Source organism: Manacus vitellinus, unplaced genomic scaffold, assembly GCF_001715985.3.
Source record: "Manacus vitellinus isolate BGI_N305 unplaced genomic scaffold, ASM171598v3 scaffold_11_pilon, whole genome shotgun sequence".
Taxonomy (NCBI): domain Eukaryota; kingdom Metazoa; phylum Chordata; class Aves; order Passeriformes; family Pipridae; genus Manacus; species Manacus vitellinus.
In genome coordinates, this window is record NW_021938895.1 from 12249218 (window position 1) to 12263455 (window position 14238).

Genomic DNA, 14238 nt, shown 5'->3' on the forward strand with positions numbered 1-14238 from the left:
GGAACGGGATCGGGAGCGGGCGGCCGGCGGGCCCGGCGCTCCCGGGGAGCAGCGGCGGCGGACGGGGGCTGAGGGAGCGGGGTGAGCGCTCCGCCAGTATGGGGTATCGCCGGGGAACAGAGGGAGAAGCGGGGGGAACAGCAGGGGCGGGATGCGGTGCTGCCCTGCCCGGATGCTCCGGGCTGCTTCCTGCACCCGCGGCGGCGAAGATGCACCGCGGGAGACCCGTGTGCTCAGCCGGGAGCTGCTGAGAGATCCCTCGTCGCCTGATGCCTTAACATCGCTTGTGAAGAAGGGCATCTTAAGCTTTTGTGCCTTTGAGTTGTGTCTTTCGCGGAGAGCGCAGGCAGAGTCGGCAGATGTGCTTTTGTGGCGGCAGCAGCTGCTGTGAGGGAGGGGCTGCCAGATCCTCGCTGGAGGCTGGAGCAGCCCGGGGGGATGCGGGCGTGCCGGGTACCGCGGGGAATTGCGCGCCACTTGTTGCTGAGAGCGGCTTTTAGTCTGCCAGGGACGAAATGTTCGCTTAAAGAGGGACACAGGAGCGGTCTGGGGACTGTAATCCATCACTGAACCCACATCTAAGCTCCCTCTTGTGCGTCTTTCATTATTTTCCGCAGTGTGAGCTGTCTTCCTTTGTCCTCTTCCGCCTGCTCAAAGTTTTTGAAGTTTTGTAATTAAAATATTCGTCCCTGAAGCTGAGAAATAGGGTTTCAGCAGTCCCTGACTGGGAGCCACCATCCTGCTGCTTGACCCTGGCCGGCCAAATTTTAAGTGGAGCAGTTGAAGTAGTAGAGCAGATACAGGGAAAATGCTTCAGGAATGCTCACAGAACGCCCAGCAACTCATTTCGAAGGCAGTAAATGTAATATGCATTTTGCTTTAATTTTCAGAAATATGTTAAGTAGTAATGGCAGCTCCTACAAGTTTTCCAGTCAGTAGTTTTTTGGAAATAGATTTGGGCTGGGGTTTTCTTAGGAGCTTTCTAGAGAGGGTTGTTTTTTGTTTCGTTGGTTTTGGAGGGTTTTTTGTTTCTTTGTTTTAGATGAAAGCAGTCATTGGAGCAGGGATTGCATTGGATACACTTTGTAGGGCACTTAGATGGTAGTCACAAAATCATATAATGCATTTAGGTGGGAATATAAATTTTAAATTTTGTCTTGTTTCTCAAACTAAATCTATATATGCATTAGAAACTGACCTTTGCAACAGTCTTTAAACTAGGTAGTAGCATTTTCTTGATGATTGAGAAGGTTAGGGAAGTTTTAGCAGAGAGCTTGAGGAACTTTCTCCAGCCACACATGAAGAGCACCAGAGGAACATTCCTACACCCGTTCCAAGAGTCCTTTACAAGTGTCCATTTTTTGTCCCTTTGGACACAGTCACTGGTGTTTGCCAGGAACTCCTTCTCTAGATGATATGACAAGCTTTAATTTTTATTTTTCCTACCCAGAAGATCTTCCTTGATCCAATTATGAAAAGATGTTTAGAAAAGGAAAAAAGCGACACAGCAGCAGCAGCTCACAAAGCAGTGAAATCAGCACCAAAAGCAAGGTAAGCTGAATGTGGTGTATTCTCTCTTTGTGAAGCACCTTTGTTTGTTACAAGTTGACAGTTCAATGGTTCACTTGCACAGATGGTAGGATGTGATTTCCATAAAATGCCAGGTTCCACAAGGAGAACTTCCTACTTCTGGTCCTCAGATTGTGTTATGAGAGTTAAAAATACCTATCCATTATAAAGCCTGTATATTCTGAGATGAACACTCAGTTGCTTCCATGATGAAACACACAAGCACAAGATTATCTGGCAGCACATAGTAAGGCTTGGAGGAAAAATTTCTTCTTAAATCTTGTCTTTAAAGAAGGTGCATGGTGCTAGGTACCAAGAATGAGTTTATTCTTCAATACTAGTTGGTTTCTTAGTAACTCTAAAAAGGATTCATTTTGAATAATGTGTCTATTTTGTCTGGTAGGTTTTGCAATGATCAGTAGAATATTCTGGATTTTCCAAGGTGCTGTTTTACTTCCCTTGCACTGCTATGTTATTTCAAACATTGTAACAAACATGTAATTGTTAATTTCATAAAGTTAAGATGCAGTACCAGAAAACTGTGGACATAACCTTAAGGTTCATTTTCTCTTTTTCTCTTTTCCTCCTCCTTTCAAAATATCTGTGGACTTTTTAAGGGTTCCTGCTGAATTTATATCAGTCTAATCTGCATTGAGGCAGAAAGGTAACTTCAGGAAAGAAACAGGTGGTATTGTTTTTTCCTCCCCATTTTACAGTGCTTCTGAAGTAATTAGAGCATAAACACAAGTTTCTTTTAAAAAAAAGAGTTTAGGAAGGACATCTAGAAGTTAATTGCTAATACATTTTCAGTAACTTTCTGATGATGATGGTTATTTTTCTTAGTCTGTAGATTCCAGTCTCGGGGGACTTTCCAGGTCTAGTACTGTGGCCAGTCTAGATACAGACTCCACAAAAAGTTCAGGTATGTTATCAGAGCTTGAGCAGATATGGATGGAGCAGGATTAACTTTATGTGCGTTCATATAAAACAGCAGAAAACGGAAAAGGTGAAAAATAGGTATTTTCAGTAATAGTAAGTGAATGTGTTAGATAGCCTGGTGACTAATGCATGTGTAGCCCTAGGCCTCTAAAGTATTATTAATGATTCATCTAGGATTAAGTCACTGTTTTTGAAATAAAGTGTCTGAGTGAGAAAAACTTAATTGTGTTACTGGTCTATTACCAGCATAAATCGGGTATAGCTTTTTGGATGCTGTTCCCTGCCTTTCCAAGTTTACATTTGCACTGAGATAATGGAAATAAGATTTGGTTTTACTTATTCTTGCTCACCAGATCACAGTGTATCACTGTTGGGCCACACAGTTAATTTAAAACAAATAGATATAGAAAAATAGAACCATCTTTTCTGTGTTTTCTGATTCAAGGTTATTAACTCCAAATTTGAATTGGTATAAACAATGATGTATCTTGGATTCATATGAAACTGCTGCTTTTACCAGGAACTGTTCTGAATCAGCCTAAGGCAGTTTATTAAAGAGGAGTGATAAGTGTTTGATGAAAGTCTGTAAAATTAGGGAGTATAATAAGATAGCCCTGTTAACACCACTTAGAACAGCATTACGATTCTGGAAGTCTTCAGAATGTCTTTGTTTTATTTTGTTGCAGGACAAAGCAATAGTAATTCTGATACATGTGCAGAATTCAGAGTTAAATATGTTGGTGCCATTGAAAAATTGAAATATAATGAGAGCAAAAGTCTTGAGGGGCCATTGGACTTGATAAATTACATAGATGTTGCACAGGTAAGTGAGTTACAAAAGACAGTACCAATGACGTCAGAACATCTTAAGCTTAGGTGTGTTCCTTTCATATTATCACATAATCTGTCTTTCTTTGTAAATTTTAGACTTACTTGAATAAAGTAGCACATTTTAAAAAAAGCATTAAGCTACGAATCTCAAAAGCCATCACACTTAGTTCTGTCATGTTGAGTAACTGGAAAGATGCACCCAAAAAAACCATGAGTCCTTACTGAAAAGTATCCCAGCTGAAAGTTGTTACATGGCCTCCAGCACTGTGAGAATTAGTCGGGAAAGAATATCTCCTCCAGATTTCCTCAGAACAGTATAAGTTTTCCCACAGAGGAAAACGTCAAGTTTCTGCTTAGAATCACTCAAAAACCTGTGACCAAAGAACCTGAATAATATTTGGGTCATCCTTGCCAAACTGTGGTTGCTTGCACTTACTTTTTGTGCTAAAAGCCATACCTGGTTGTTCTCATTAGGTAGCTGATTGTTTGTGTCTTTAAAAGCACAGAATATCTGTTCATCATACAGCAACTTGACATTTATAGAATCTGAATACATGCTAAAACTATTTTTACAGCCAAGTAATGAAAGTGCTGCCAGTGTGGAACATGGATCACCTCGGGTCACTGCAGCATAACACACTATGCATGATTTTTCAGCCGATCTGATTTGATCACTGGGCCATACTCTCCCCTGAGATGATAAATTACTTTCTTGAAGCATGTAATATTTAGAGTAGAACAGAACAGAATAGAGTGTTTCAGTTGGAAGGGACCCACAGTGATCATCAGCCCAACTGCCCGACCACTTCAGGGCTGACCAACCGTTAAACATGTTGTTAAGGGCATTGTCCAAATGCCTCTTAAACACTGACAGGCTTGGGGCATCAACCACCTCTCTAGGAGGCCTGTTGCAGTGTTTGGTCACCCTCTCAATAAAGAAATGCTTCCTAATGTTCAGTCTCTCCTGAATATATTTCACGTGCTGTTAAGAGACCGAATGAGGCCGTGAGTGGCAGGCAGACCCCACACAGCAGAATCTGAGCAGGGTTTGTGGTGTTGCTGTCTCAGTGGACCCAAGTACACATAAACACATTTTCTGTTATGTATCTTCATTGTTCATGTTCTTCTGTCTGCACTAAAGGCTTTTGTTTGTTTCCCTCCAAAGCAAGATGGAAAGTTACCTTTTGTTCCAGGTGAAGAGGAGTTTATTATGGGAGTTTCCAAATATGGCATTAAAGTTTCAACATCTGATCAGTATGTAAGTGCTTCGCACAAACTTGTCTTTCTGATGAGAGTTGAAAAGTGCTTTCATTTATTTCTCTGATGGATGATCTGTGTGGTTAAAATGTCATTTCTGGCTTTAAGCAAAAGTCAGACAAACAAGCTCTCACGGCAGCACTGCTTCATGTCATATCTCCACAGGGCTCTGTGTTTTCCTGGTTGGATTTATGACAAAAAGCCATTCCTTTTGAGATAGAGCACCAGAAGAAAGGCAAGAAAGCCTATACACACTTTGGGAACATATTCCTTTTCCTGTGGCTTTCTTGCCATTCTCTAATGGGGAAAAGTAGTGTGACTGTGGTGGCCAAGACCGGTGGTTCCTCAGCCTGCAGTTCCTGTTGGTGTTACTGTGGAGATGGGTTTTTTTAATTGAATTGCCCACCTTTTCAAAGTTCCAGCCTTGCATTCCTGATCCAAGAGTGTGAGTTCACTCCAGCATTAAAGCCTCATGATTCCACTTTATTGATCAAGCCTACTTTTTGTTTGCATCATTTTCTACTTCTAGTGCACTTCAAGTAGCTTTTTTGCTAAAAATAAAAATCCGGTCTCTTCCCCAGGGCCCTCCAGTTGCTTCTGTGTAGCTTTGTATTGCAGCCATGTGGTTTCCTTCTGGTTGCCCTCAGAGCCCCAGATACCATAAATACTTGGCCTTATGAAGTCATGACCCATCAACAACCCAGCAGTGCCTGTTCATAAAAGCCTTGAGTTTGAGGACAGAGAATAGCATTGCTCAATAGCTGAATGCTCTGAAGGGAGCCAAAAAGTTTACTCTGGTCCCTTCAGAAAAAAGCACTTGTTTCTAATGCCTGGGAGGAAGGGTAGTAGTTGTTACTCAGACTTTGAATTTTTTTGTGTTGCTGTCCTTCTAAAATCTTAATTCTCATTAAAACATAGGTTACGCTATTGCTTAAATTCCTTTGTGCTTTGATAAAGATCAAGTAGGTAATTTTAAGACTGTCATCCATCATTTTTCTGTCTTCAAGCTGAAAGCATGGACATGCTGATAAAGCCTGTGGTTAAGCTAACTTGCACTGGAGTTTTATTGCATTGCATTCTGTGTCCCAAATTCTGGCTTTTTGCATCTGTATCACTGCTGACATTTAATTTGCCCTTTACTGTGTTAGTTCACCAAACTCTTTTCTTAGAGTTCCAAAATACTGAAAGGAGGGGAGGAAATTATATTACAAGGAGACTGTGTACTTTAAATAATTTCATCCTCCCTCTCCTGGTGATAATCCACATGCATGTTAGCACTGTAGCAAGTTCCAGGGAAGTAACTCTTGAAAGCTACTAGTAATTTGGTGAACAATCTTGGCATCTTTCATACAGAGACTAGAGGGTTGATCCAGTAAGTTCCACGTGGGCTCCAGCTGCCCTGGGAGTGGTGTGATAGTTGGTGATGGTGTGAGCAGTTGTGAGCAACTGCCGAGTGAGCATCAGGGAGGGAGATGTTTTTCAGCAAGGTGACCTTTAAGAGCTCTGGTAGAGGGCTCTCCCTGGAAGGTTTTGTGGCAGGCAGCAGCTCACTATCCAGTTTTACAGCTTCTGTATCAAGGACCCTTCAGCTACTGACAGGGCCAAGGTGTCCAATACCTTGAACATGGAAACAGAGCTGTCTTGAATTCCTAAGGCCCTGGAGATGGTATGACTGGAATAAACCAGATGAGTGTGATTGGAGGGTAGGATGGCTGGAGAAGAAAGGCTTGGTGTAGGGTAGGTCTGCAGAGACCTTGTACTGGATGGCTTAAACCAACCCCTTTTTGGAAGGGCCGAAATAAGAAGTGTTGGGACTACAGTGAAACCCTGCAGCTGTGGTGGAGAGTGGAATTGTCCCAGACAAGGTCTGTGGAACAATCAGGACATACCCTGTGGCTCAGGCCACAAACAGCCTGGCTACAGCCACATGGCTACTACCTCCCAAAACAACTGACCTTGTCTATACCCTCTTCTGGGAAAAGTTTCTTGTGTGTACGGAACTGAGACAAGGGATTGTCTGGAAAAATACTGGAAAAGAAGTTGTTTTAATTTACATCTGTGCCAGAGGTACAGAGTGTCCCCCCTGTCCCAGAGGGCAAATGAGGGTAGGTGGGAAGTGAATGTGTGCTTTCATAGTATGGACAGGAACATAGTCATAGAATCATAGGATGGTTTGGGTTGGGAGGGGTCTTTAAGATCATGTAGTTCCAACTCCCTGCTATGGGCAGGGACACCTCCCACTAAACCAAGCTGCCATCCAACCTGACTTTGAAAAGCCCCATCCAACCTGACTTTGAACACTCCAGGGATAGGGTATCCACCACTTCTCTCAGCAACCTGTGCCAGTTCAATCTAAACCTACACTCTTCAGCTTAAAGCCATTCCCTTTTGTCCTGTCACTCCATGCCCCATAAAAAGTCCCTCTCCAGCTTTCTTGTAGCTCTTTTGGGTACTGGAAGGTGCTTTAAGTTCTTCCCAAGAGCCTTCTCTTCTCTAGGCTGAACAACTGAAACTCTCTTAGCTTGTCTTCACAGTCCACATAGGAATGCAATTCTAAAATAGAAGCAAAAACATAAGCTAAAGTTGTGTTAAGCTGCCACTTTTTAAAATCTTTAAACTCTCAATTTAAAAAAAAAAAAATTACTAAGGAATATTTTTCTCCTGTAAGTAAATCTGAAGTATTCTTTTGTAAGGAAGATAAAAAGAGGTGGAAAACTGAAACAGCTGTTGCACTGTTCCAGAGTAACTTTTATTTGCTACGTGGTTTCAGGACGTGTTACACAGGCATGCTCTCTATCTAATTGTACGGATGGTCTGCTATGATGATGGTCTGGGAGCAGGAAAAAGTTTACTGGCTTTGAAGACAACAGATGCAGCCTCTGAAGAATGTAGCCTCTGGGTATATCAGTGCAATAGTCTGGTAAGAGTTTATGCTTACAGTTTTTAATTTTGATTGTAAAGGGAGATTCTAAAACGTAAGGCCTTTGTGAGGGCTTTTAGCAGAAGGAGGATTGCTCAACTGAAAAAAAAAGAGTATAAATGCACTGGCTGAGGAGGGAGAACAGCCCTGCATTTGATCAGCTTTGAGGAAAACACCTGCATTCCCTAAAATTGCCAGTGAATTTACACACCCGAGAAAGCTCTTTTCAGTCTAAATTTGCAATCTAAAGAGTGCTATGGTAGCTGCTGAGGACAGTCCTCCACTTGTATTTTCAAAGAGAAATATCTCTTAAGATGGGACAGAGCAGGGAGGGATCAAGCAATAATTTTGGTAGTAGAGCATGCAGTCATATTTGTAAGCAAGGGAGGTGATCCCTTCTTAAGAGCAGGAGGACCCATTGTCAGGATGCTCCAATGACACAGACCCTTAGCTGGTAGCACTGGGGGAACACAAGAAGTGATGTTCTGAATGCTGGTGCCGTGCTCTGATGACAGCCAAAAACTTTGTTTCAAAGGAGCTCGTTTAAAGCAGCTTCCCCATGTCAGTGCAGGCCACAGAAATGCAATCAGGTCTCACTTGTGCTACTCCATTTTGCATGTCTGCCAAAAGAAGGGTAAAGGTCACATTCTGCTTTAAATGAGTTCTGAGAAGTTCTTCAGAAAACATTAACACGTGTGTTTGGGTGTTTTAGGAACAAGCACAAGCCATTTGCAAAGTGTTATCTACAGCCTTCGATTCAGTTTTAATGTCGGAGAAGTCCTGATTTTCTTGGGCAGCACGGGAGTGTGTAGTACAAGAGGCCTTTGTGATACCACAGACTGGCTGCAGCCACACAATCCTAAGACAGACTCGCTGTGCAAAGAGCCACACAACCTTGCACATGGTACTCTGTCATTCCTCAAACATGACTTGAAGAAATTATTCCATCTTCAGGTTTCAGGACAAGAATTTTATATTTAACATGATTTTTTTTTTCCTAAACCATGTTTTGTATATTAATGTCAATATTGTAGAAATGTAAAATAAAACTGACGCTTCTGTCTCCTTGTCTGAGAAACAATTTATTAATACAGGCTTGGGTTCTGCTTAACCCAGATATTAGAACAAAACAAAAGCAAAGTGTAAAAGGGAGTCATCTGGTGCTTTACACCTTTAATCATAGGTGAGTCATCTCCACAGTTTCTATGTTCAGCTAAAGTCCACAAGATGTACTTTTTTTTCCTCATGTGCTAGTTATTAGTATTTATCATTTTTACACATTAAAAAGAACAGTATTGCCTAAGCAATGCAAAGGAACAGAAGAGAAGCAGACAAAGATTTTAAAAGTAGTTTTATTTTTCCAGACATTTGACTGGTTGACAAGAGTAAAATTTATTAATCATGCTCTAATTATAAATCACTGCATCCAGGACATTGAAAATAAGAGTTGATTTTAGGTTATACAATATATACAGTTGCTCTGCAACTAAACAAAATAAAAACAACAGAATTGAATATTATACATCTCGTAGCATTCTAAGCTGCATTTTAAGTGTCACTTGCTCCTTTTTAAACAGTTAACACAGCAACCTAATAGTCTGTCTATTAACAGTTTTTTTGAGTCATTATTTTAATCAGATTTGAAAAGTTGTATGAAATATGCCAAAATTTTGGACTTAAAATTCTTGATTTTATATTATAAATAGATATCTACAGGCTCTAGAATTTCTTTTTTCTCTGCCAGAGGAGAAAACTTTGAGAAACATGGGAAATCAAGGGATAAATTTTGCTTAGCTGCTCTTTATTGGTCCTCAGGATTTTATCTGTCTGCACTGGTAGTGCTATTAAGTTGTAGTCTAAAAGTTTCCTAGTTTCTAAGTGACCAGTTGTGACATTTTCGTGTATTCCTCTTCTAGCAGAACTCAAGGAAAATTTGCATAATTTTTTAACTTTACGAATTGTTACATACACTATAAGATTCTGTGTTAAAAATACTGTACATTAGGAGATCTGTGCAAAATAATATGCCCATTTACTCTCTAGACTCTATCAGGGATAGAAACATACAAAATAGTGTTGCAAACTGAACATATCAGTAAGTGAATAAAACTGTAGTGCTAAACTATTACTCTATCATTTTACTGGGAACTTTGAAAATACGGACTAATTTGCTTTGACTTGCAATAAAAATATCTTGAAACATTCCAGTTTGTTCCCCATTTATACTGCAGCAACAGCATCTAGGAAGTGAAAGTTAAACATCTACGTGGCTGTACCCACACGCCTGAGAGGCATCAAGCCACGGTACCATTCAGGAAAGGTGGCACAAGGTGAGATCAGTGTTGCTCTTCCAGCACCTTTGCAATGTGATTTTTCTCCAAATCAGCATATATGGTGGTGGTGGCCTGTTTTCCATTGCATATGAAGGGGCCAATTTAAGCACCATTTGCCAGAAATTCAAAGTTCTCTTGATAAATCTAGAGATACAATAGTCACGAAACGTGATCAAAGCCAATGTGACCTAGACATTGATTTTTTGTATCCTATGCCTCAGTTTCCTGTAGCATAAGCAAAACCTGGTACAATTTCACAATATACAAACATCAAAATGACGTCAGATTTGCATTGGTGTTTTATATTCCATCAACCAACTGGGAACTATCCATGGCCTAGCCTTTGTTCACGAATCAGTAAAACAAATTTAACAACAGTGTAGCTACCATAATGTGGGTATTCTATATAAATACAGAGTGAGTTGCAAACTATCATTGTTTGCAAGGTAGTGGCATACAAATTTTATAAACCAGAACATAACGTAGTGTACTTGTGAGGTGTCAGATACCTCAATGACCAAGGATAATTACCTAATTGTTCCACCAAATCTGTTCTCCCTGTGAACACATTGCTGGATGACTTAAGGAAAATTCAAGAATTTAAAAACAAAGTCTAAATGCTACAACGAGACAAGTGTAAGAAATGCTCTGCAATCCATCATCATAGTTAAGTACATTTCAGGAAATGCAGTTTTCAAATCCTTGAGTTAATGTAGTAACTCATTAATATTGCCATAGTTTAGTTAACCAGCAGTAGTCACATTAAATGACCAAAATGGATGAAACGTACATAAAGAACATTCAAAAAACAGGTTCTACACACGTGCAGCATAGAAAAACGAAACAGTCTCAAGCTCACAAAATTAGAACTAGAAAGTTCAACGACTAACAGATTTCAGATAACTTTAAGCAAATATCTACATCCATTCTGAAAGAAAGAAGTTTCTCCTGTGGTAAACTGAAATACTTTTTCACTTTTACCTGGCCAAAGACACACGATTAAAATAATTTCTTCTGCAACTGTTGACATCCTGGATGACAGCCAGTATGGCAAGATGCTGAATGAGTCCAATTCAGAACTACACAGCAGCTTGCCTGTTTTGATTCCAACACTTCAAATGGTGTTTGAAGAATTGGATAAATTCACTGCCCTGTTAGATGCACACACAATTTCTATGACTGGGGAAGCAACACTGAACTGTAGTACTGTCATGTTACAAAAGGTAGAATAAAATTACAGTAATTGATTGATAAGAACATTCATAATGTTGTGATATTCAGACACATGGACTTTGATTGTTAAAGCTTTTCAGTTCACCTTGAAAAATACAGGAAGAGTTGGTTTTTTTTTAAAAGTGTAAACTGCTTATGAGAAGTTTTCACATAGAAAAAAGTTTTAAAAGTCCCCAAATCAGAATGATGGCAATAAAAAAGTAAACTACAGTACCTAGAACTTGGGCAGTGCTCTGGCAAGGTGTCTGCAGATAGGTAGGTGAAATGAAATAGAACAAAACTTATTTCTGTGACTGCTGGAAATGAGAAATGTCTCCGCTTATCAGTAGCAATTTAGTCAACAATAAAGTGCACAAATGATACAGGGAAAGCTCCTTTCCGACTGGGATCTCCATCAATATGACCAATCTGAAAGAGTCCAGATATTTTTCAAGTTAAATCTCAAAATGATATTTCAGTATTATCAAAATAAGTATCAGTGAACTTCCTGCCTGTAACACAAGCCTCTCCCTACGTCTTTTCTGTACTAGTGGTATTTTTGAGAATAGGAAAATTCAGTCCTCCACTGCTGCATCATTTCAGTGCAATCTGTAATGCCTGGCAGCTCATATTCAGCCTCTGTTAAGCTGCTTCTTTAATCACTGCGAGGTAAAGGGATGTACCAAACTTCAGCAGTTTTGGGTTTCACATGAATCTATTTGTGTTTTTACAGCATTATTGTCAATCTAGATGCAATCTGAAGCTCTGTTCTTTGCTAGCTAACAGATATGGGCAAGTGTTTTCATGCACAATAATTTTCCAAGATTTTGCTTTAGCCGATGAGACTCTGGAATGTAAACAGCTGAGATTGTTTCCCTGCTCAAATACACTCAGTCTCATTCAGCTGAAGAATTAGGACAATACAAAGCTCTCTTCTGAGGCCCACCATACAGCATCTGTAATAGCAGCAGATTCTTAAATTGCTGACACCACTCCAAAAATTTTCTGGATCACACAGACCATGTCCCCCATATATTGTGTACCCTATTAATTAGATTTTTTTTTTTCTGAATGAGGAAAGCTAGAAGCTTGTCTGAAGTTTGACTTTTTTGAACTAAATTACTTTCTGCAATCAGGTTTCCATGAGATGAAGCGTTTCTTTCTATTTTGAAACCCAGCATGTGGTCTTCTGAAGTCACTGTCAAGCTCTAGATTTCATTTCTTTCTTTCAAAGTGTGTTGACATAAAATGCAAAATACTCACCCACCACTCCTGATCTTCTTCACCATCAACTACAATAATATCTCCCTCTGAAAAAGTTAGCTCATCTGGGTTATCTGCTACACAGTTGTAAATTGCTTTTACTCTCTTGGGTTTAGTTTTTGACTGAAATGAAAAAAATAAATTTAAATAATACAGCAGAGAACAGACATAGCAGAGTTGATTTAAAGTTTCACAACTGCTTCCAACCATTATTTTTCACAGCTTAGAGTTCAGCTACATCTCTTATGCTGAGTGCTCATGCTTCAGGCTGAATTTAGCAGCACCCAAAGCTTTTTGGAACCACTGTGCCAACAACATGGGCCAGGTTTCCCTTAGAAATCTTCCATTTTGGCTCACCCAAACCTGTCTTCAGAGCTCTACATCACTGCAGTGAGCACAGTTTTGTTCAGAAGATGGGGTGATCAAGACTGAGTTCTGTGCAGCATGGGTAGCAGCAGCAGCATTATCAGGGGGAGGCCTCAGCCAGCTGCCAATACACCCCTTCTTAATTTGCTAAACCCACTTCAGTAGTGTACAAACCCTCCAAAATATCCTCTGCCTCTCAGCAGTGCTCTGAAGACTGCCAGCCACAAGAGTCATTTGGCAACTCTTTCAAAGGGAAAGTTTAGTAAGGAGTTGCAATTCCAGTGTGGCAGTGGGACTCCAAGCCTAGCTGTGTTCTGTGTTAAATGATACCAAAATTGTTTTGCTTTGGTTTCACGGAATCCACCATCCTCTCCTCACACCTCTCCCAGTGTAACCCAGTTGGCTGTTGTGTTCATTTTCAGCCTCCTCATCCTTTGTTGCAGACCAACAATAATGCTCCCCACACAGTGTTTCCATGCAAAACAACCCAGCACAGGTGAAGAGACACAGGACCTGGAAGCAGGCTGTAAGCTTTCTACCACGAAAGCTTACCCCCTTTTCCCAGGCAGAGGGAGAAAAAATTGCTCCTTTCCACTCTAAGATGCCAGAGCAGAGCTGTAAGTGCCATTTAGGTCACAGATGGCTGTTAATACAGTGAGTGTTTGGGACAGGAACTCCAGATGGGATAAGGAAAAGATGGTTTCATCACCATCCTGGAGCCCCCCAGGGACTGGTCCCACACTCTAGTTAGGTCAGCCATGGAGCAGGAAGCTTGTAGAGGGAGAAGAGATTCCATTCACAATTCTCTACCAGCAAAATGCTCTGCTGTGGACAGTACTGCCCAACAGGCTCTTAATGTGCTACTTTGTTAGAGCTGAGCACCATGCAGAAAAAAAAATGGGGAATGTGGATGGGGAAGGAGGGAGGCAGAATGATGGTTATGCTGTTCTGTAAGTATCCATTTGTATTCTAAAGCCTGGCCTGCCCAGGGCAGGCACACCCTGAGGCTCTCTCACCCCTGTGAACTGTCAGTCTGGCACGGCAGCACAGCAATTTTGGAGACATTCCCTCTCAGACAAGCGACAGTCTGAGCCACAACCACCTTTTAAGTCAAAAGGAAAAAGCTTCACATCAGTACAAGGGTGATAAAATGGCAACTTCAAAGTGCACTAACTACAGGTATTTCTTGTTCTTTAGAAGGCAAGGAAATGAAAACAGATCTCATTCCCAGAGGAATAAAATCTTTCAGGGAAGTTTCCCATGTATCTACAGTCTGATTTCAAAAATCTAAATAATATATTGGGGAAAAAAAGAAAAAAAAAAGATGAATCAAGAATTTCCATCTGTTAAACAGGTTATTGGGTAAATGCACTATATAGCAGATAAGCCACTGGCTACATGTGCATAAACAGCTAGACTCATCTTGTCTTTACTCACGTTTCCACAACCATTTTTTAAATCTGGGCTGACCTCTGGATTTTCTGGCAGGGTAAAGACTTAGCAAAAAGTGCTGGAGTATAAGGCTAAATGGAGCAATTTAACCAAAGA

At 40.6% G+C, this 14238-nt stretch overlaps 2 protein-coding genes across 7 annotated transcripts in view; one reads left to right on the forward strand and one right to left on the reverse strand.

Moving 5' to 3' along the window:
- Positions 1–28: 28 nt before the first annotated feature.
- ITGB1BP1 (integrin subunit beta 1 binding protein 1) lies at positions 29–9720 on the forward strand. Of its 4 annotated transcripts, none has more exons than XM_018088849.2 (7): positions 29–81; positions 1451–1551; positions 2413–2491; positions 3195–3331; positions 4505–4597; positions 7367–7516; positions 8229–9720. In XM_018088849.2, exons 2-7 carry the CDS (start codon positions 1480–1482, stop codon positions 8298–8300), a joined length of 603 nt encoding a protein of 200 aa, XP_017944338.1. In that variant the 5' UTR covers positions 29–81; positions 1451–1479; the 3' UTR covers positions 8301–9720. The 4 variants fall into 4 exon arrangements, with proteins under 4 accessions (XP_017944338.1, XP_029821679.1, XP_008930958.1 ...); XM_029965819.1 differs by lacking the exon at positions 29–81 and adding an exon at positions 622–862; XM_008932710.3 differs by lacking the exon at positions 29–81 and having other exon boundaries at positions 1454–1551; positions 4533–4597.
- Positions 9721–11201: 1481 nt separating this feature from the next.
- The window catches only part of ASAP2 (ArfGAP with SH3 domain, ankyrin repeat and PH domain 2), a 60964-nt gene continuing 57927 nt past the window's right edge, over positions 11202–14238 (reverse strand). For all 3 annotated transcript variants that reach the window (XM_018088847.3, XM_018088846.1, XM_018088845.3), the window contains 2 exons: positions 12325–12447; positions 11202–11490 (listed from right to left, as the gene is read on the reverse strand). In XM_018088847.3, coding sequence (XP_017944336.1) covers positions 11416–11490; positions 12325–12447 — 198 coding nt within the window. In that variant the 3' untranslated portion in view covers positions 11202–11415. The remainder of the gene's footprint in view (positions 11491–12324; positions 12448–14238) is intronic.

Bases quoted from the DNA above. Each gene is read 5' to 3' on its own strand.
- ITGB1BP1 (XM_018088849.2), top strand. From the start codon at position 1,480: ATGTTTAGAAAAGGAAAAAAGCGACACAGCAGCAGCAGCTCACAAAGC. The intron at 1,552-2,412 runs GTAAGCTGAATG...TATTTTTCTTAG, and splicing joins AAATCAGCACCAAAAGCAAG to TCTGTAGATTCCAGTCTCGG. The intron at 4,598-7,366 runs GTAAGTGCTTCG...ACGTGGTTTCAG, and splicing joins TTTCAACATCTGATCAGTAT to GACGTGTTACACAGGCATGC.